The 21,955-nt window shown below is 36.5% G+C and overlaps 1 protein-coding gene across 1 annotated transcript in view; it reads left to right on the top strand.

The window, feature by feature from the left end:
- Nucleotides 1-423: 423 nt before the first annotated feature.
- Nucleotides 424-21,955, top strand: part of Tmem38b (transmembrane protein 38B) — a 46,867-nt gene continuing 25,335 nt past the window's right edge. Inside the window, exons 1-3 of the mRNA XM_003470912.5 lie at nt 424-630; nt 11,126-11,282; nt 21,452-21,636. Of these exons, the coding sequence (XP_003470960.1) occupies nt 519-630; nt 11,126-11,282; nt 21,452-21,636 (454 nt within the window). The 5' untranslated portion in view covers nt 424-518. The remainder of the gene's footprint in view (nt 631-11,125; nt 11,283-21,451; nt 21,637-21,955) is intronic.

The following is a 21,955-nucleotide window of genomic DNA, read 5'->3' as shown; positions in this document are numbered from 1 at the left end:
TTACTTTCCTCTCTTGGGAACTGCCTTCATATCCACACTTCTCATGCTTTCTACAATTGTGTGCATTCCTTTAAAAAAAAAAAAAAAAACCTCCGGAAAGCGCAAATTTTAACGATAAGATACAATTTTTTAATTTTTTATATTTCCAGTAAGTCGCAATGTGACTTGCCCTGTGGTTGCTCAATAAAAGGTGAATGACATTAGTGCAGAGAAAGAAACCTGCCTGGTTTGTCTCTGCTCAGCTGCTAGTTCTCTGGGTCCCAGAACAGCGCACGCCGGGCTCCTAGAAGTTGCAAGACCTAAGTTTTGAGACCCAAAGGTCAGGCCGCCGGGAAAGCGCTCGCCCCGCCCCTTCCAACTGCCACGCCCCTCAGCGCGCGCGCGGTCCGGGAGGCAGGGCGCATGCGCAGGGCTGCAGCTCGCGCGACGAAGCGCGCGGCCGCGGCTGTCCCTTCCCCCACCCCTCCGCGCCGGAGGGACCCTATCGCCGCGGCGCGCTGCCGCCGTCGGTAGTCGCCATGGGCTCCTCGTGGGATGACCTGACGCTGGCCTTCTCTCACACGTCTATGTTCCCCTTTTTTGACATCGCCCACTACTTAGTGTCGGTGATGGCAATGAAGCGTCAGCCAGGTGAGTGCGAGTGCGGGGCTCCGCGGACTGGCGCCCTTTTCCGGTCTCCTGGCGAGGGCTGCCTTCTGCCCGCCAGCCTCCGCCGCAAGGTTCCGGGGACCTAGGCGAGGGGCGCCGAGACCCAGCTGGGTGGGCCCTGGAGTACAGACTGGGAAACTGAGGCCGGGTAGGGCAGAGGCCTCGGGATCCCTCCCGGGGGTGGCGACCTGGGGCCCCAGGCGAGGCGTGCGGGCGAGCGGTCGCTGTCGTTCCTGTCGCTGCCTGGTCCCCGGGTGCTGGAGGACCGCGCCGCCGTGGGAACCTCTGCCACCCACGCCTGCCCGCGGCTCTGGCCGTCTCCGGGCCGCACCGCCGCTGGCCCTAGTGGGAAGTCACCCCCCAAGCGCCCCGGATCACAGTCTCTGACTTGGTCCATTGGAGTAGATGGGAACGTGTGTGGGGCTTTGTAGCCGCCCGTGGGCACTGCAGCCTTCCACCCTAACGCTGTGTCCTGACACCGCGGATCGCAAGTTAGACAGAATTGCTTTCAAGGTCTCGAGTGACATTGCACAAGTCAGTCGTTTGGCGTAGTTTTGTAATCTGTGGAATGGGCATATGGGGCTTAATACAGTCTGTTGGATTCTTTTTGACATTGTGACCAAAGGACGATACTTGCGTTTTCTTGCGTCTTACATTTAGGTTTTGTTTGTTTTTACGTTGCTTTACTTTTTTGCAGTAATTCTACTGTCCTTTTGTATTTTATGAATCTCTTCTTTGAGGGCAAGGGTTTCTCTGCTTTCATATGTTCATGCTGCTTGTGATCCGCCTTGTTCTGCAGGTGGTTGATTAGTGAAAGTTTAAAAGTGGTGCTGTAACTCTCTAATGGACTACTGGTTTTCTAAATCCTTGGATCTTTGTCAAAAGTGTTCTTTACTTCATTGGAGTCTGTAAATCATTTTTTTGTGTAAATCATTTTTCTGATAGAGTCTTTAACCTGGAGAAAAGGACCATTACTATATTTAAATAGGGACGATAATTACATAGGTTACTGGTTCCCTGACTTTAAAAAAAAGTACGGTTTGTTTCTAGTCCCTATTCAAAATTTGACATTTTCTTGTATTGGCTAAATCGAAAGTTCTCCAAGTGTGGCCCAGGAACTCACAGGGTTCCGTGACTCTTTCTGGTTAAAATTATTTTCATAGTAGTTTCACACGTTATTTTTTTCGATTTTTTTTGATGCAGATTGAATGACTCATCTTTTCACATGTTTTCTCACAAGTGTACAGCTAAGTTTTGCGGAGGCTATATGCCTTGTGATAGAGTAAGAGCACATGCGAAAATCCATGTGCTTTCTATTTGAAGCAGACAGAAAAGAGATTTGCTACGGAGTACAACAGTGTGACTCTTCTCAGTAAACGTTTTTGGTGTGACAGTGTTGGCTATTTTCAGGTCCTCATCTCTTGTCATTTTTATGATCAGAAAATTTTTCATTTGTATTTCTCCTGGTTGCTAATGCGTATGTGCTTTTTTGGTTTTTTGGGCACTTGTATTTCATTCCATAAATTGCTTGTTATCATTTGCCCGTATTTCTATTGGGCTGTAGGTTGTATTATTTTATTGATACTCTTTGTGGATTATGGATATTGTATTTATATGTAGTAAAGCTGTCTTTTAAACTTTGTTTATGGCAGTAGTTTTAAATATTTCATGGTCAAGTCAATTTACCTTTTTTTAAATAGATAAATCTGTTAATTTTTTTCTTTTTTTCTCATTCCTGTAATTTGGGTATTGGGTTAGGATTGGGTTTTCAGTGTCCAGGGATATAAGAATATTTGTCTTTGTTCTCCTTTAAAAAAATCTATAGTTGCAAGAAGTGGGGTTTTCTTACGTTTACCTTTTCAAGCATTTTACTGTTTTAGTCTCAGTTTTTAAATGTTCTCTACCACTGCAGTCTCCACTTTCCTGCTATTTACAGCTTACCATTTGTAAGTAGTCTGTGCCTAGTTCTTAAAAAAATACTAGCAGAGGCCAAGAGGATAAAGAAGATTAGTTCTTTCTACCTGAGGTCTGGAGAAAAGTTGCATCTCATTAGTTTGCTTTAGCAAAGATATAAAAACATTAGTATATAAATTGGATTTTTGTTTTGTTTCATTTTTTGCTTAGATTATCTTTATTTGTCTTGTAATTACTCTAGTTCTTCCTAAATCATGGCACCTGATTATCTACAGGTGTTTAGTTGGGGCCAATAGTGTACGTTTTTTGTCCCTAATAAAAGTTAGAAGTTGGAGTTTGTCACTATAGTAACTGTTAGTGAGAACCCATTTGAACAGAAAATGTATATCATCAGCTTATTTGTTCTTTTTGTTTAAATCTTTATTAAAATAAAACATTGGATATTTACATCCAGTTGGTCTCTTCTATCATACTTCTGAAAATTTAATCTATAATTATTTCTGCTGTGAATCGTTTATTGTTTAAATTCTGCCACAGCAGTTTTTGCTAACCTCTCCTCAGGTCATATATAGTTTAGTTTAATTCCTGGTTGATGCTTGTAAATTTCCTGTTGCTAGTATTTAGAACCGTTAGGAAATGTCTACTCAGAGGTGTCCTCCAGGTGTAGCTGGTTTTGGGTTTTGAGTCTGTTGAAAGATCCTACCTCTTTAGTTTGTTGGAGTAGAAAAGTTGCTTCCTGCTTTGCTCAGCCCCTGGTTCTTTTTGCAAGGGTGCACAGTATTTTCTGTGGGGCTGGGGATTTAGTTCAGTGGCATAAGTGCCTGCCTTGTAAGCAGGCAGTCGTGAGTTCAATCCCTGGTACCGGTAAAAAGGAAAAAGAGAAAAAAAAATAAATAAAACAACAAACAAAAAAAAAACCCACAGTATTTTCTGTGACCCTGAGGCAGCCCCAGTCTTGGAATGCCAGGAAGAACTGTCACGGCTAGTGCAGTCCTTCATGTCCACTGTCCTTTCCATTGCTGCCTTTCCATTGCTGCATCTCTCCCTGGAGGCCTCTGGTGGTACCAGCAGTCAAGAAGTCTGCATGTTTGAACTGCTCCTGCCACGCAGTGAGTTCAGGGAAAGGGCTCTACGGTTACCTCCTTCTTCTAAGTTGAAGTTTCTGGTTCTCTCCCACCATGGCCTTCAATTCTTTTTTTTTTTTTTTTTTTTGGGCTTCAATTCTTGCTTCAGATCCTTTCTGGATCCAAGGGTACCCACTTCCTTTCTTCTTGTCTTTCTCCTATTGCTGTATTCCAGTGTCTGGACTGCAACTCTCAGAGAGGCTCTTTCTCTGCTGCTTACCCCTCTTCGAGCATCTTCCCAAAAGTCCCCAAGTCATATATAGTTTAATTAAGCAAATAGTTATTGAAATGCTACTATCCTATATTAAGCACTACTTTAAATGTTGATGATACCAAAGTGAAAGACAGTAGTATAGCCTAATGAAACCCAACTTCACTTTCTTTTTCCTTTTTTTGTAGTGTCTCAAAGTTGCACTATCCTTCTTAAACAATAACGTGATCATTGATTTCAGATACACGCAGAATATTTCAGTGTGATAGTTCTAATCCTCAAACGTTTCTGTAAAAGTTACTGAATCCATATAACAGTCTAGGTATAGTTTTAAGGGACTAAAATAACCTTCCTACATTGTACAATTTATTAAATTATAGAGGTAGTCTTGACTCCAAGTATGGTAAATTCCCAGGTTTCTCAACGATTCTGTGTTCTCTTTTTGCAGGTATATTTAATGTTCCTAATTTCTTTTTTTTTTTTTTTTTTTTTGTCTTTTTCCTTTTTACTGGTACCAGGGATCGAACTCACGGCTGCCTGCTTGCAAGGCAGGCGCTTATGCCGCTGAGCTAAATCCCCAGCCCCTCCTAATTTCTTAATATTTACATTTCTCAGTAAGAAATCATTTGACTTGATCATTTTCTCCCATAATTTCTGCCATTTCCATATCACAAACAATTTCTCCTTTGTCTTAGGAATTAAATGCAGGAACAGTTTGTCATTCTTTCTTCCTTTAATTTGTGTGAGACGAAAGAGTTAATGAATTAAAAATTTATCAGTTTGGCTACTCTATAAATTGCATATTTGTGCTCATTTTTCTATTGGGCTGTTGTTTTATTTTATCAGGGCAAATAAGTGCAGGTATGGTAGCACAACTTTGCAGTCTTTATGAATCCTCATGTGCAAATATACAGAAAGTTGCAAAAGTCATAAGTACACAGCTCAGTGAATTTTCAGAATGGTCACATTTGTTTAATCAATATCCGTATAAAAATAGAACACTCATGACATTCCAAAAGTCACTTTTGGTAAGTGATTTAAAAAAACAGAAAAGGTTCTATCCAGTGTGATATCAGAAATGACTACCTATAATTAATATTTCTGTGAGTTTAGAGAATTTTGTTTGAACAATTAGGGGGATTGAATTGAGGGCCTTCACACCGAGCTACATTCCTAGCCCTTTTAAAATTTTTTAAATTTTGAGACAGGTTCTCAATAAGTTGCTGGGCTGGAATTAACAGTTGTAGCTTCCCAAAGTGCTGGATTACAGATGTGTATCATCAGGCCTGACATACATACTAAAAAAAAAAAAAAAAAAAAAAAAAACCCAAAACTAAAGCAAGAATATTTGAGTGACATGACAACATGCTGGTCAGGGAATGCTGTGGAAAGATCTGAAAGTCAGGAGACCAGAGTCTAGTTCGCACTGGCTAGTGGACTAGGGGTAGGCTGATGTCAACTTTATCCTCAGTATTTTATTTGTATCATCAATAGATGTTTCCTCAGGGATCTCAGTTTTGTTTTGAAACAATTTTTCCTTGACGCTTTTAAATTTTAATAATTTGAGTTTCTTGTTTGTTCCCCTGGAGTAGAAATTGCTTTCTGTGTCTCATAACCTTTGTGATGACAGTATTTGCTTTTCTATCTTTGACTCACCTAATTAATAGTTTTATATCTATTTAGTTCTTTATATTAATAAAATACTGTTGTATTTTCTGTCTCCTGACTGGATTCAATTGATAACAGACACCCAGGAATAGAGTTTAACATCCCATTTTCTGGTTTGCATATATCTTAGTAAGATGTCTACAGTACTCTTTCTGGTCATCAAGTCCAATTACTATGATACTGTGTGGACTCTCAATATGAGCAAAATCTGTGTGATCTCTGTTGGAGAGTTGACATAGACCTGAAGCAAGGCGGTTAGAGTTTAACAAAATACAAATTGCAGGCCTTGGGGATTAGCTCAGTGGCACAAGTACCTGCCTGGTAAACGTGAGATAGTGAGTTCAATCCCCGGTACAAACAAAAAAAATACAAATTGCTTCTGGTTTTTTGTTGCTTTCTTTTGTTGTTATTTTTGAAAATTAATATGGAGAAAAAAAGTATTTGCTTTTATAACCTAGCATTTGATAGGTTATAAAAGCTGTACTTATTTGACTGATAAAAGTATGCATTTTAAATTACTAGTTGCACTGGAGTTACTACCTGTCTACATGATGATTCAGTCCTTACCCAGAACAGATGTGCTTTATGTATAGACCCCAAACCGGCAAGTTGTACATTTTAAACTTTCAAGTCTTTGATTATGACACTGATGTCTGAGTCTTTTTTTTGTTTGTTTGTTTCCTGTGTTAATTTCTACTTGATATTTTCTACCATAGTGATTCTTTCTCTGGATCAGAGAATCAAAATGGGGATTGTGCCAGTTACCGAGTACAATATATCTATTCTAGTTACACATTATAGAACTGGGGAAATGCCCACAGAGTGGGTCCATGGGACTGTGTGGTTCACTATGATTCAGACTTGCTCCTTGAATTGTGTCACAGATTATCTGTGACATCTTGTTGCCTACATGATTGTTTTTTAATAATTTTAATGAAAAAGCATGTTTGAGGCATAGGAGATACATTAGCTTTTTTCCCTCTTGTTTTTAAGGATATAAATTTATAAGGCAGAAATATTAAAACAAAATTATATTAATATTCAATATAAATAAAAATATTCAATTTAAAAATACTTTACACCTGGAGTTGAGGCAAAAGTAGAGCCTTCTCATGCTTCTTTCCATAAGTTGTGTCAACCACTGGCAAGCAGAATGTTAAATGTTTTGAAAGTAAGCAGTAGTACAACTAGTTTTTAAAAATAGGTACATACTGTTGAACTAAAGTGGACTGAGTACAATAAAATTTAAAATGTTATATTTGCCATGTATTCAAAATATATTACTAAACTTTGCTATAACTAAATTAATAAAACTGTTTTAAAGCATGGCCTAATGATTTATTTTGGCCAGAGTGAGGAATCTCATAGATAGGATTTTAAGTGAGTTCGTGGGAGTAGATTGTGACTCTGTGTATGGTTTTTTTTTTTTTTTTTTTTTGACTTTTTCCTTTGTATCGGTACCAGGGATCGAACTCACGACTGCCTGCTTGCAAGGCAGGCGCTTATGCCACTGAGCTAAATCCCCAGCCCCAGTTTTAAGGCATGATGAAAACAAACAGCATTTTATTGGAACACAGCCTTGTTCATTAATTTACATATTCCCTGGCTGGTTTCGACCCTATATTGGCATATTTGAGTACTCAGTAGAGACTGGCCAAGGGAGTGCAAACTACTTACTGTCAAAAGTTTGCCAATTTCTGGTTTATTTGGTTAAAGTAAAAACCTAGGTTTGCACTGTGAGCCACGTGGAAATTACACGCAGCTTACTTTAAACACCTAACCCTTTCTTTCTGTGCTGCTGTGGCCGTTTGCGCTGCCTTGCTGTGTTCCTCTAGCATCAGGAGCGTTGTGAAGAGCAGGACTTTTGCACTGGCTGCGTCCTCGACTCACCACTTACTTCCTCCTTCTCTTGAAATATTTCAGTATTGAAGTTCATATGATTATTTGTATTTTAAATACCTTATACTTGAAATTAGATTCAGGTTGTAATGTAACAATTTTTGCTAAGAACTTAGGAGAAAATAATCCTCTTGATAGCATAGTTTGAACATCTTAACTGAAACTGATGTGAGGGAGACATCCCCACTGGTTCTTTTCCTAATAAAGGTTAGTTTTGTTGATTTAAGACTGTTGGTTTATGGGTACTGTTTCCGTGCCATGATAAGTCATTCTCATCCCAGTCTTTGAATCAGCACTCAGGAGAATTACGCTACGGGCTGAGAGGACTTGGGCAGAAGGGTTTCATTTCGCCTATCTCTCTTCTCTGTTGTCTGTTGTCAGTGATCAGTCCATTCAACAGATACATCCATTAGCGGAGTGTCCGACATGTGCTAGGTGTAAACATGTGTCTTACGTATGTTTTCTCATTTTAAATCCTCATAAGATATGCATTATTTCCATTTTATAAACTATTAAGTTTATTCTAAGAGAGATTTAAGAAGCCCTATCAAAAGGTTACAAAATTAATACAGTCACAGCTCCTGGTCTGAAACTAATGGTAGTGAAATTTTATGCTTAAACTCTTTGAATCACTTCTCATATACCTGACCTTTAGAGATAAACATTTATAGAGCACGTGCTTTATACTAAAATCTCTTTTAGTATCTCAAAAATTAACAGTGGAGAAATGGAGAGATGACTTGTGAAGAAAATAGAGAATTTGATAGGTCTTAAGAGGAATGAGGAAGTGAAACTTGAAGGAAAAGGAAAATTACTTTAATAAAACCACAAATGACTGTTATGTGTGTGACTATCTCATGTGAAAGCATTTAGTAAATTTATTTTGTTTTAATGGTCAAAGGAAAGCTGAGTGTAGTTGGATTTGGCTTAACAAATAAGTGATGAGTGTCACTAGTGGTAAATGTTCAGTATGAAGCTAAAGAGTGCGGAGGATAGAGACCCCAGCTAGTACCCTCTAATCATGTGTTTATCAGGAGCAGTCAGTTACCTTTGGAGCTCTTAAAGCATGCATCTCAGGGCTAATCAGGGTCAGCCAGAGAAAAGGTGGGAAAGGGGAGGGGCGAGGAAGAAGAGAGACAGGAAGCGGAGGAGAAAGACTGTAGAAAGAGCAAAGACAATCTACTTAAATGGTAACCCCCCAAAAGAGAAGTGTGAGTGAATAGTAGGTACAGAGAAAAAGGGGTCATTTTGCTCTTCCCACCCTATTCTGTGATAGTATCAGCTGGTGTCACTGCTTACCACGTGCCAGGTGCCATTCTAAGCAGTGGGTTTAGTCCTTTGTAGTTAATGCTGTGAGGTGAGTTACATTTTCCTTCTCTTTTTTAGAGGATCTGTGGTGTGTGTGTGTGTGTGTGTGTGTGTCTGTTTTAAAGATGTGGGAAGCCTTGGGCACAGCAACTCTTTCCTGCCTATAGTACCTTAACATTTGCTATACTCTACAGTAGTTATAAACATAAGAATGAGCAATTAAGAAATAGTAAAAGTTTTTCGTTAATTTATCTAGGTCTGGTACCTTTGCAAAGCTATGTCTTTGTCCTCTATTCTTTTTTTATAGTTATTTGCATGTTCAGGTTTCTGGCTTTTATTAAGGGAATTTGCCATTTTATAGTTTCTTAGAACATTGTCCACTTCAACACATCCTTATATTTATTTGTTTGAAATACATGTTATTTTCTTGTAGTTTTTTAAACTTTATTAAATGGAATTACTTCCTTTCTGTCTAATGTTATATGTATTTACTCTTTTGTTCAGATTTGCATAGTAATGGTTTATTGTATTGGGCTGTCCAGAGAGCAGCTTTGGGTTGGATTTATTGATTGCCCATTATTACTGCCTACTTTAGTTTCTGTTTAATTAGTTTCTACTTCTATAAATTACTCCTGTTTCTCTGGACACCCTTATTTTATTAATACTTTTTCCCATTGATTTTAAATTTATAGGAAAGTTTTAGGATAAATGATTAAGGAACTCCTATATATACTTTACTCAGATTCACCATAAGCTGGTTTTGTTTTATTTACTATTCTGCTTGAATTTTAAAATTCACGTGTATTATTTCTGAGAGCCACTTTAAAAATGTGAGTTGGGGCCATTCACCAGTTACTATTACATTTGAGTGCGTATGTGCTAAGAATCACAGTAGAGTTATCAAAATCAGAAACTTTAACTGTGATATGTTATTGTCTAAACCACATTCCGTAGATTTTGTCAGTTGTCTAATAAGGTCCTTAATCATTATTTCATTCCTACGCAGGGTATTATGACATGTGTTACATTCAGTTATCTTTTTTTTTTTTTTCTTAAATGAGGATTGGACTTTTTGTTTGGACTTACTGTAATTCTGTATGAGTTAGGTTCACAAAGTAAATTTTCCAGACCAAATATTTAATGCCCCTTCATTTACTATGGCCTCCAGAGTGTTAGATAAACTCTCGACTACTAAACTATGCCTCTGACCGCAGTTGTTGTCTCTTGAATGTTATTTAGGTATTTTATAAGCCTCTTTCTCGCCCCTCACTGAGGGTTGAACCCAGGGCCTTTGCACTGACCTGTGTTGTTCAGCCCTTTTTATTTTTAGACAGTGTTGGTAAATTACTCACCCTGGCTTGTGGTTGTGATCGTCTTGCTAGGATACTGTGGTTTCAGGCATGTGCCACCATGCCTAAACATTTTGTTGTTCTGTTTCATTTTTGTGTGTTTCTTGACCTTGACATTTTACACTTTTCCCCCCTTCTAGCACTCAATTTGGGTTTGTTTAATGAGAATAGTTCAGGTTGTATATTTCAGAAATGTTAGTGTGTTTTTAGTGTACTGTATCTGGAATCTTCTGATGTTGTTCACAGTGGTATCCACAAGGTTTATACATTTTAAGCTGTTATTTTCGTTTCTAATAATTTGTTAGTACTAATACTGAGCTGCTATAAATACCTACTCCTCATCCTTTCACCTTTGGGTTTGTTACTCGTTTCTAGACTAGTTTCTGAAATGCTTAATTAAGGTTATAAACTTCCTTTCTGGTTTTTTTTTTTTTTACTGGGAATCGAACTCAGGAACCATTGAGCTTGCTCAGTGCTGTGCCACTGAGCTGTATCCCTGGCTTCTGAGCTTTTCTTGGTATATTACTTTGACGTATTGTCTGAGAGTCCTTACAGTAAGACCTGCAATGAAAGGAGACAGTGATAGAAAGGTTGTTTACAAATTATCTACTACTAGGAAACCAGCAAGAAAAACCTGAACAGAGTATTGTAAAGATGCCCAAAATCAACCATTAAAAAAGATTTCTAGTCCTTAAATAACAAAAGACGTGCTCACTGATCATGACTGGTCCACATATGAATAAGTTGTTTAAAACTATAAATTTATGACGTTTATTCACCCACTCACCTTTATGGTACTGTAGACTGAGCTCAGAGTCTCCGACTGCGCTGTCACTGGTCACCTTTCTTCTTTTTCGGAGACTGGGTCTGAATCAGTTGCCCAGGCTAGGTTCAGATTTGTATTCCTCCTCTAAAAAGTTTGTTTCTTTAATGTGATGGGTATTTGGGGCTTGCATAACAAATATGTAAACATCTCAGACTGTGTTTTTACTTTACCATTTCAGGAGCAGTAGCAGTAGCACGCAAGAATCCTGTTTCCAGCTGGTTCACTGCTATGCTACACTGCTTTGGTGGGGGAATTTTATCCTGTTTGCTGCTTGCAGAGCCTCCACTGACGTTTCTTACAAACCACACTAATGTTTTACTGGCATCTTCAGTCTGGTAAGCTGCCAGTTTGGTGAACTGTGAGATATTTTAACAAAATGTTTAGTAAATTGTTAGTAAAATGGAATTTATTTTCTTGAAAAAAATTTTTTTTTTTTTTGGTACCAGGAATTGAACTGACAACTGCACTTGTCAGGGGGACGATGGGCCACTGAGCTAAATCCCCAGCCCTTAAAAACATTTTATGTTAGGGGCTGGGGATTTAGCTCAGCAGCATAAGCGCCTTCCTTATAAGTGTGCGGTCGTGAGTGTGCGGTCCTTCGTACCGATAAAAACGAAAAAGACAAAAAAAAATTTATGTTCAAGGATAAAATACATCTCTTTATGTCTTTCTCATCTTGCTTCCCCTAGAGGCAATTATTGTTACTATTGTCTTATGTATCTTTAATGGAAACATTTCAAACATGAAGGGGCATTAAGTATTTGGTCTGGAAAAACCAACTCATTCAGAGTTACAGCATGATAAACATCATGAATGTGACTGATCAAACAAGAAGTCCAGGTAGTGTGGCTCATATATAATTGTTCTTGTCATACTCTTTGTTGGATTTAGAGCCTTATGAGAGCTCTGAACATTAATTTTTTAGTTTTGATGTGAAGAAAAGTAAATCCAGACTCAGGTATCCTGAAGAGGATTGATGTGTTGAAGAAAATGTAAAATACAAATCAGTGTGCTCTGTTTGTTGAGAGCAAAAAATGTGCTTCTATAACAATATATTCAAAAAGTAACAGCATTTTGAAAAGGTTTTCTGGGCATAAATTGTGCTAAAACTATATAAAAAGTAAGATATATATAGTATCTGATACTTTCCATCAATTCCACCTCTGTTCTTGGAATTTTAACTACCACTTCTTGCTTGGATAATTTCAGTAGCTTCCTAAATGGTCTAGCTGCTCTTGTCTTAGGAACAGATTATTTCAAAATAAGTTAGAACATGTTACTCTGTGCCCAAAAGTTTTATCTTATCATGAGCAAAGTCTTATAATGGCCTATAAAACCCTACAGGAATTTTTCCTGTACTGTCTCTGATGTAATAAGCTAGCACTGTTTCCCCCTTACTGCATTCAACCACATGAACTTGCCCGTTTCTTGACATGTAATGTATGATTTAACCTCAGTGCCTTTGTACTTGCTTTTTCCTTCCTGTATTGTTCTTTCCCAGAAAGCTCATATTTTCTTTTATCAGAGAAGTCTTTCCATTAACTATCCCATGATTTTTCTCTTATTTTTCTTCTTAGACTTATTGCTACCTGACATACTATGTTTTTTTTTTTTTTTTTAATATTGGGCTGTATCACTCATCTAGAATAACAACTTATTGGAGCAGCAATTTTGTTTTGTTATCTGGGTCCAAGTGCTGTTACAGATTCAGTGAATACAACACTAAAGAAATGGATTACTATATCCTATTGTAAGGGATTTTTGGATTTGAGTAAGGAGAACTGCAGATCAGGATTAGTTGATCTCTTGAAATAAAATTGTACATTTATAAATATATTCTTTATAGACTTAAGCTAAACAATACGTTAAATAGAAAATTTAAAAATTGTATTTTACTACAATGAAGTAGTAATAAAGTATTTATTAATGACATATTTTTCATTCCCATTTTGCATAAGAGATTAGGGCTTAAAGAGTTATCTAATGTCAGGGTCAGAATTTCAACTCAGCCATTTAGATTATCATCCCAATCAAGTTAAATTTTCTCTCTAACCTTGCTTTACTGAAATTTCAACTAAATCTGGTATGGTGGTGTACTTCTTTAATCCCAACATTCATGAGGCTGAGGTAGGAGGGTTGCCATGAGTTCAAGGCCAGCTTGGGTTCCATAGTGAATTCAAGAGAAGCCTAGACTACATACTTAGACCTTTTGTCACCCCCACCCAAAATTTCAAGTGATACTGGATGGGTATAAAATGTCTTTAAAATATATATAAAATATAGAGAATTATGATGTAATGAATCCTTATATATGTTATTTAGATTAAAATTGTTCAGTTCTGACCTGTGTTGTTCTGTTACAATGTGCTCCTTTATCTCAGTCTCCCCGCCTTTTTAAAAATTAATCTACTTTTTCTTATTTTTTTTCAATTAAGGGAAAACTAAATTAAAAAATAGCGGGATATATTATAGTAACTTTTTTGTTTTCCTATTAACCTGATTTGAACCCCAGTATTGCTCTCCCCATCTTGTTCTGTCTGATTTTACTATATTCTGTTTTGTTCGATAGTATCAAGTTTGAGGGTATAGGCAACCACTTTGAAGGCAATAAGATTTACTATGATGCCCATTATGGTTTGACTATTATCTTCTTTTGAAGTCCTGTAAGGTCTCTAGTGTAGGTTTTATTGGGCTTGTTCTGTACTGTTTTGGTCAATTCTGTTATACCTGATGATATAGGCAACTCTTTCTAAAAATAGCAAAAGGCACAATGGTAACCATTTTTGATCACCTGATATTCTATTTTTGCATCATGTACTATGCCCATCCTTCTGTTCTAACTGACTGTGTTTTGTTTAGTCATGTTTGGTTTTATTCTCTTCAAAAAAAAAAAAGTAATAAGAACTGTGGAAGTAATAAAACCCAAAAAGTGTAATTGTTATTGTAAAAAAGAGCGGAAAGGAAGGTGGTCTAAGGGATATAACTGCATTTATGTTTGAGTGTGTAGGATGGAAAACTATATTACTGAGCTTTTGTTGGATCATTGAATGGAACTGTCTGCACTCTCACTGTATGAATGTCCACTTTATATGCTTTAATTTTATAATTTGGACAACTGTTTCTAATATGACAATATGTAACCTATTAACTAGTGATTTCTTACTGTATATTTTTTTCTTGAAATTCTGTATTACTTGTACCCTTTTACTACTATGTTTTTTATTTCCTTTTTTCTCTTTAAATAATAAAAAAATTTACTGTGAAAAATTGCCATTTAAAAATATTTTTATTATAAACATTTAGAAAACCACAAAAACCAAATACATGACCTAATGAATTACAGAATATGTTCTTATAACCATTACCTAAGTCACCACAAAAGTCCTTTGTTTCCTTCCAATTTCAACTCTTTTCCCGCCTTAAGTAACCATTATAATAGCACACTGTTACTATTTTATGGAAGTCACATGGCATATTATTATAATTTTATTACCTAGTGCTTAACAGTTATTATAGGATAGTCATTTCTGGGTCCAGATTTGCTGTAAAGCTTTTCAAAAAAATAAAATTAAGACCTATTTACTCTTACGGTGTGTACCTATTGAGAATTGTAAAATGGTGATTGTCTAATTCTGTTTTCTTTTTATCAGTTTGAATATTATCATAAATAGGTATTTCTGACTTTCTTTGAGAAGCCATATAAAAAAGTCAGAATAAATGCTTATTTTCCTTTACCAGTTTTCATAATAATGAACTGGTTCTCTGTCATCTTCCAAAAATGATCAGTTTTTAAAAGATTATACTAGATAATTACGAGTTTATACATTCAAGCACATTTCGTGGGTTTCAATATAGCATATTTCATTATTTAAGCTCAAATTATCTCATTTTTGGTCAGTACAAGCCTCTTAAAATTGGCTGCTGAGATTTTTGGGTTAGCTTCCTTGCCTGCTGTTGTAAGATTCATCTTATACTTTCCTTTTGGAACCACTCAGTACTCTGAGAAGCACTGGTTTCTTACAGTAAGAGATGGTATTTTAAAACCACAACTGTGTTAGACATGTTCATTTTACTGAGTTTGTCATTGTTTCTAGGCTCTTTCAGTGAACAGAGATAGGAATATAAAGGTAACATAACTTAGGAGTTCATACTTCTAATTCAAATTCAAGACTACAGAACTTTATTTTGGATATAGTTTTGTTGTAAGAATTGTGCATGGGATTTTGGTTTTGCTATCCAGTTGCTTTTTGTGTTTTTATTTGTGGATTTGAAAAGATTAGGATATATATGGCCACTACCATCTTCCCAGAATTATTAACATTATTTTTGATGCCCACTGTTTATGTACCTCCTGTTTTTTTTCCTGTTCAGAAGTAACCATTATTTTAATTCTGTGCTTTTCACTTTTTGCTTTTCCATGTAGTTTTAGCATGTGTTTCTATCCCTAAACAATACAGCTTTATAAATGAATTCATATTTTTCTGTGACTTGTGTTTTGTTCAACTTCTGTTCCTTTGATTCATTCTTATTGTGTGTGGTTATAGTTTATGGATTTTTATCTCTGTATAGCATAGCAGAATTAATATGAAATAGTTCATTTTTCTATTGACAGTTTTTTGTAGTTTTTCCTTGTCAAACATATTTCTAAGAAATTTTGTATACTGTTACTCGTATACACCAGCAGGGTTTTCTCTCAGCATATACTTATGAGTAGATGTATTGAATTATAGGGAAAGCGATTCATAAATATATCATTTAGGCAGTGTCAGGCAAATCATTCCCCAGAGTGGTTACATTAATTTACTTCTTCACAGCATTACACCCAGTCTAAGAACTGGACTTCACCAGAACTGTATATATACTTATATATTCTTCTATCTCTCATTTCCCACACATAAGCTCCATCCTAAGGTTTGCATTTATCTTACCTTCTAGAAAAATTGCTATCATGTATATGAATAAACATTTTTAGTTTTATAATAAGTTTTGAGCCCTACTTAATCAATTTTTGTGGTATTGGAAATTAAGCCTAGGGCCTTGTGCATAGCACTGAGTAACACCTCCAGCGCCACGGGCCTTATTTTCAAATGGGGACTCATGTACTCTGTAGTTTTCTGGAACTTATTTTAACTCGACATATTAATAAGATTTCCCTGTGTGTGTTGTTTGTAACTAGTGATTCTTAGTGATTCTTTGTTATTGCTGTATAACCCACTGTATTGCTATGTTCTTTTTTTGATAAGCATTATTAATTGGTTCTGGTTGTTTCATTAGGCATTGTAAGACAGCAACAGTAGCAATCAGCACTTACTGTCATGGACACTTTTCTGAGTGCTTTATGTCTATTTTCTCAGTTAAACTTCATGTGAACTCTGGAGTACTTTTTACCCTTAGCAGGAAATGGAGCGAAGGTGTGGATGAATTAACTTGTCCAAGGTACCGCAGATACAGTATTGAGTAGTTGGAGCTGGGTTTCAAAGCAGAGATCTCCTTTAGTTGGTGGCTATGCAGTGTATTTCTTTGGACTGTGGAAAAGGAAAATTGTTCTCTGAGATCCTTAAATATGAAAAAATGATGCTGGCCTAAAGACATAGTATACAATTGTCTTTTTAAAAGTTTTAATATTTACAATGCATTTATAAATACTTGTCTCATTTGAATTAATTTGATAGTTAGGATGATGTTTGGATGTACTTTACCTGCTTGTAAGCAAGGTTATCTTTAGCACAATAACCTCATAGTGCTCACATCTGGCGGTTAGCACCATCTACTGGCAAAGGAAAAAAATAATTTGGTTTTGTCATAATACATATTTATTGCTTGGGAGACAGTACACACTTTCATAGGATTTTTTTGTAAAGCTGTTTCTGAGGGAAATGAAAATTTTACATTTTTGTTATATGATTATGATTTCCTTAAACTTCCAAGTATGAATTACTATGTACTGTGTATTTACATAACTGAGATTACATATAGGTGAGAAAAACAAGAGATACAGTTTTGTAGGTGTCATTCTGTTTATTTGTTTCAAAGCATATGAACAAAATTGTTAGCATGTTAGAGTAATAAGAACGAGGTGTCACATTAGGCCAAGGTGTACTGCATTTAGTTTCTTGTTCTGTGTTGGCTTACTTAAGTGATATGTAATGTCTTTGATAAAGAAGTGGAATTGATAGGAGAGTGAAGATAGTTCTTGGTGACTAAACCTGGTGTATTAGTCACATCCTGTCACGGGGACAGAGTACCATCATCCACGGCTTAATTTGGCTCAGGATTTCGGGGATTCAAGCCAGGTCATCTGGCTTCAAGGCAGAAATACCGTGGTAGAAGGCATGGCAGAAGAAAGCTGCTCATGTCACGGAAACCGGGAAGCTAAGGAGAAGACGTTGGGGAGGGAAATACCCCTCCGAAGCTATATCCTTGGTGATGCATCTCTTTCAACGAGGCCCAACCTTTTAACAGCTGTGAACCCCTCAATGGGTCAGTGCTCTGATGAGTACAGTACACCTGTGATCCAGTTGCCCTCCAAAAATCCTACCTCTGCACGCATGAGACTTCAGGGGATTATGCTAGATCTAAATCTGGAAAATTTCTTTCTGGTCACCTCTTGGTATTAACCTAAATTTGACTTTTATCTTTCTTGAACCCGTTTAACTTTCACTTGCTGGTGGCCCAGGATCTTGCTTATGTCCTATTTTTGATTGATTTTTGTTGTTGTCTTTTTTCTCTGTTAACCTACTCTATGTGACTTAAAATTGTGTAAAAAGTCCATTATTATCTTCTCATTTTATTTCTTTCTTCAATTTTTCCTGGTATGCTTGCTTGCCTGCTTGCTTTCTTTCATTTAAAGAAAGAATAAGCAAACAGAAAAAGGGTAGAAATAATACATAATTTCAAGGAAAAATTAAATGGTAAGAAATCACTAGTTGATAATTACTTATTCTCTTACAAATCGTTCAAGTTACAAAAATGAAGCATTACAAAGTGGACATTCAAACAGCGAGACTGCACACAGTTCAACTATCCAACAAAAACTTAGTAATACGGTTATCAATCCTATACACCTAAACATACATGTGGCTATCCATACCTTCATGTATGTTAAGATTAAACAAACCAAAGTAGGCTAAAATCACTCTAAAAAAAGAATAATAGTATTGCTGGATTTCACATCATGACACTATGGGATCAGCACTAAGTACTGTAGTGTCTCTTTTTTCTTCAAAGTAGTTGTTCATTTCATCATGCGTTATAAAATCAGTTCTCATAAACTGTTTATAGGTTCTACGCATGCATGAGCCTTTACATGTATTTCTATCCTTTCTATATTAGAGGGAGAAACAAAACAAAGCAAGACAAAACAAAACATACTCCTATAAACACATGAAACGAAAAAGTCATATAGCCTGCTTTCTTTCTTTCTTTTTCTTCTTTTCTTTTCTTTTTTTTTGATACCTGGGATTGAACTCATGACCTCGCACTTGCCAGGCAGGCACTTGTGCATTGAGCTATGTCCCCAACCCTTCCTGGTGTACTTTCTTTAGGCACTTTATAGGTAAAAGGTATTTTAGGTGTTAAAAATTTAACTAAAGGCAAGATTTTAATCTTTTGAGAAAGAGTATGTGTTAGTTACTTTTCTTGTTGCTGGAACAAAATACTTGACACCCAAATTTAAGGAAGGAAAGGTTTATTTTAGCTCACAGTTTGTGGTGGTTTCAGTCTGTAATCAGCTGGCTTCAAGTCAGGATGGCATGATCAGAGGCAACAGTTGAAAGGGGGAAAGGGGGGCTGGGGATTTAGCTCAGTGGCATAAGCACCTGCCTTGCAAGCAGGCAGTCGTGAGTTCGATCCCTGGTACCAATAAAAAAGAAAAATACAAAAAAAAGGGGGGGGGGCAAAAGACAGCAGAAGCACCAAGAACAAAAGGACGGGGGAAGCAAGCCTCTTCTGCTGCCTAATATTATAAGTAGACTACCAGTCACTCAGGGCAGATGTAGAATCCCACAGTCTCTGTGCCTGGTCTTACTCAGACTCTGGATGTTTACAAAGTGAGGAGCTGAATGTAGCTTAATTAAACTTGTAAACTTCTCAGGTTGGCCGATATAGCAACTATAACAGAGGGGTATGTTGATTACTTGAGTGTTGGTTAAATGATCCCTTAAAGGAATTTAAGAAATCTAATTTATGTTATAGAACAGTAGTGGTGGTTTGGAGAGCTGTTGGTCTAGTTTGTTTACTTGTAAGTTGGTGAACACAATGAACAGCTGTGCTTTTGCTCTGTGGCACTCAAATGAGAACAGTTTTTGTTTAATGTTAGCTTTTTGGGCATATACTTTAGAAGTCTTGATTAAAGACTTATTGATTCAGAAATAGTGATAATTATAAATTTTAGACCATATGCTCAAATACCATGTAGCTCTATGTAAAATGTCCAAGATTTCTGTCATGTATAAATTTTTAATTCATGTTTGAGATCCATGTAGCATTGGGAATAAAAATGGGGTCATTTTTAATTTTTTTTGTTCCTTTGAGCATTTTACTTTTGAACATTAATTATTGCTAAGGTGAAACCAAGTCCTCTCCTTTCTTCATCTAATCTACTATAGATATCAAAAAAACATTTAATTAAAAACAAAATTTATTATTTGTATATGTACTCTTTTTTCCTATTAACTAACCAACTTTTTATTTTTTAAATTTTTAAATTTTTATCAGTACCGGGGATTGAACTCATGACTGCCTGCTTGCAAGGCAGGTGCTTATGCCGCTGAGCTAAATCCTCAGTCCCAACTAACCAACTTTTTAAAATTAGTTTTATAGTTAGAGAAGTGTGTAAAGACTTATGCAATGTGTGAGCATGTAAAATTTGTAGTTGTTTTCAAAAATAATTTTATTACTCTTAGGTACTTCATTTATTTTTCCCTCAAACTGTTTTGTCTCAACTGGTCCTTTGGTTTATTTTACATTGTTGTCTCTCATTTGTTTGCTAATAAATGGTATAATTCAGAGCTACTTTTCATCACTCTGACTTTTGGGTTGGGGGATATTGAGATGAATGACTGTCATCTAAGTCCATTATAATTTATATGCGCATTATAGCCTTTGTTTTATATTATAAAGCCTTTGTTTTATAATATATATATATATATATATATATATATATATATATGGCTATTCTTAGGCTTAGAAACCAATTGTTTTAGTTGTACAGAGCCACTATTAATCTGAGCAGAGATGACTGAAGTACTACCTCTAAAGTTGGGGGTATAGCATAGTGTTTCAGTGGGACTTTGGAGGACAGGAAGGAATTAGTAAGTGGAAGTGAAGAAGAACCAGTGATTAAGGCTGTTAAGCAGTATTTTGGCAAATATTTCTTCTTTGAATACATTTGAGATTTCTGACTATGAAGTATGAATTGCAGAAAAAGTAATAGCTGCCTTAAAAGAGATATGGTATTTTCTTCATGCAGTATATTCTATATCAACGCATTAGAAAGAATGTTTATTCTAAGCACAAAGTTATTTACCACAGTGTTATAAGAGTGGAAAGAAAAAGGCAGTGTGTTTTCTAGAACATGCTACTGGTTATAGTCACACAGATGCTTAAAACAAATGAGGTAAGTTTTTTAAAAGTTATTGGAGAAGTAGTGAACTATCCTTTAACAGCATTATTTAATTGGTTAAAACTAAGCTTACTTAACTAAATGAAGAACTGGCTTCGTATTCTTTCAATTGTGTGAAAATCTGTTTTTTAAAATAAAAGTCTACTTTTCTTGTGAACTGTCAGTTACCTTTTTGTGGACTGCAGTTCGTATTCTGCACAGAGGGATGCAGGTGAAGATGTTAGTAGAGGCTGAAATACAGTTTCACAAACACCCTTTTCTCTAATAAATTTCCAGGGACACAAAGAACCTGTTGATGATTATACATTCACTTAATTTTATTAGATTTGGCACTTAGCTTCTGAATAGTATAGATAGAATTTAGGAACTCACTCGTACTTTATACATCCATAGAATATTCAGATAGCCAATATTTACCTTCCCCTCTGATCATGGCATTTTGGGACATTGTATGTATGTTTCGTGTGTTTAAAGAAAAATCTGCCTACCCATCTCTGCTTTTCTTTTCTTTTTTTTTTTTTTTTTTTTGGTGCCAGCAATCATCTCTGATTTTCTTTTTTTCTTTTTCTTTTTTCTTCTCTTCTCTTCTTTTCTTTGTCTTCTTGAGACAGGGTCTCGCTATGCACTTCAGGCTGATCTAGGGCTCACTTTGGTAGCTTAGGCTGGTCTCAACCTTGCAATGATTCACCTGCCTCAGCCTCCTCCGTGCTGGGATTACGGGAGTGCACCCCACACCTGGCTGTCTCTGCTTTTCTTGAACTCAAAATTTCAAGTTTATAATTTCATTTGGTTATACTGTATTGTTAGTACTTACACATTAAATTTGTATTTCTGTCCTTCTGATTCTCTTCACATATTAAACTATTTACATTTTAATTTCAGGTATATTACATTTTTTTGCCCGTGTGACCTAGTTTCCCAGGCCTACTCATTTCTGCCTGTTCAACTCTTGGCTGCTGCAATGAAGGAAGTGACCAGAACTTGGAAAATAGTAGGTGGAGTCACACATGCTAATAGCTATTTCAAAAATGGCTGGATAGTCATGATAGCTATTGGATGGGCCAGAGGTAATACTAACCACGTGTGCTCATAATATCCTCTTACCGATGTTCCGTAGCTTCTAAATAGTGAGGACTGCATAGTTCAACCACAACAGTTGTTTTGGAAGGGGGGCCTTGTTTTTTGGCTCATAAGGTTGCTTTTCACCAGCCATTATCTATTACACTGAATGTGACTGTCTTTTTGTTTTTGCTTTATTTGTTTATTAGTGTGTTTCTGTGTTGTTCAGGGTGACCTGGAACTCAGTAATTCTCCTGCCTCAGCCTCCCAAGTACTGGGGTTATTGGGGTGTACCATCATACTGACTTGAATCTGACTGTCTAATAT

Source organism: Cavia porcellus, unplaced genomic scaffold, assembly GCF_034190915.1.
Source record: "Cavia porcellus strain 051 isolate PalLab524CR breed Dunkin Hartley unplaced genomic scaffold, mCavPor4.1 scaffold_1, whole genome shotgun sequence".
NCBI classification, from domain to species: domain Eukaryota; kingdom Metazoa; phylum Chordata; class Mammalia; order Rodentia; family Caviidae; genus Cavia; species Cavia porcellus.
The sequence above is the reverse complement of the archived record's forward strand: the minus strand, read 5'-3'. Positions and strand labels throughout refer to the sequence as shown.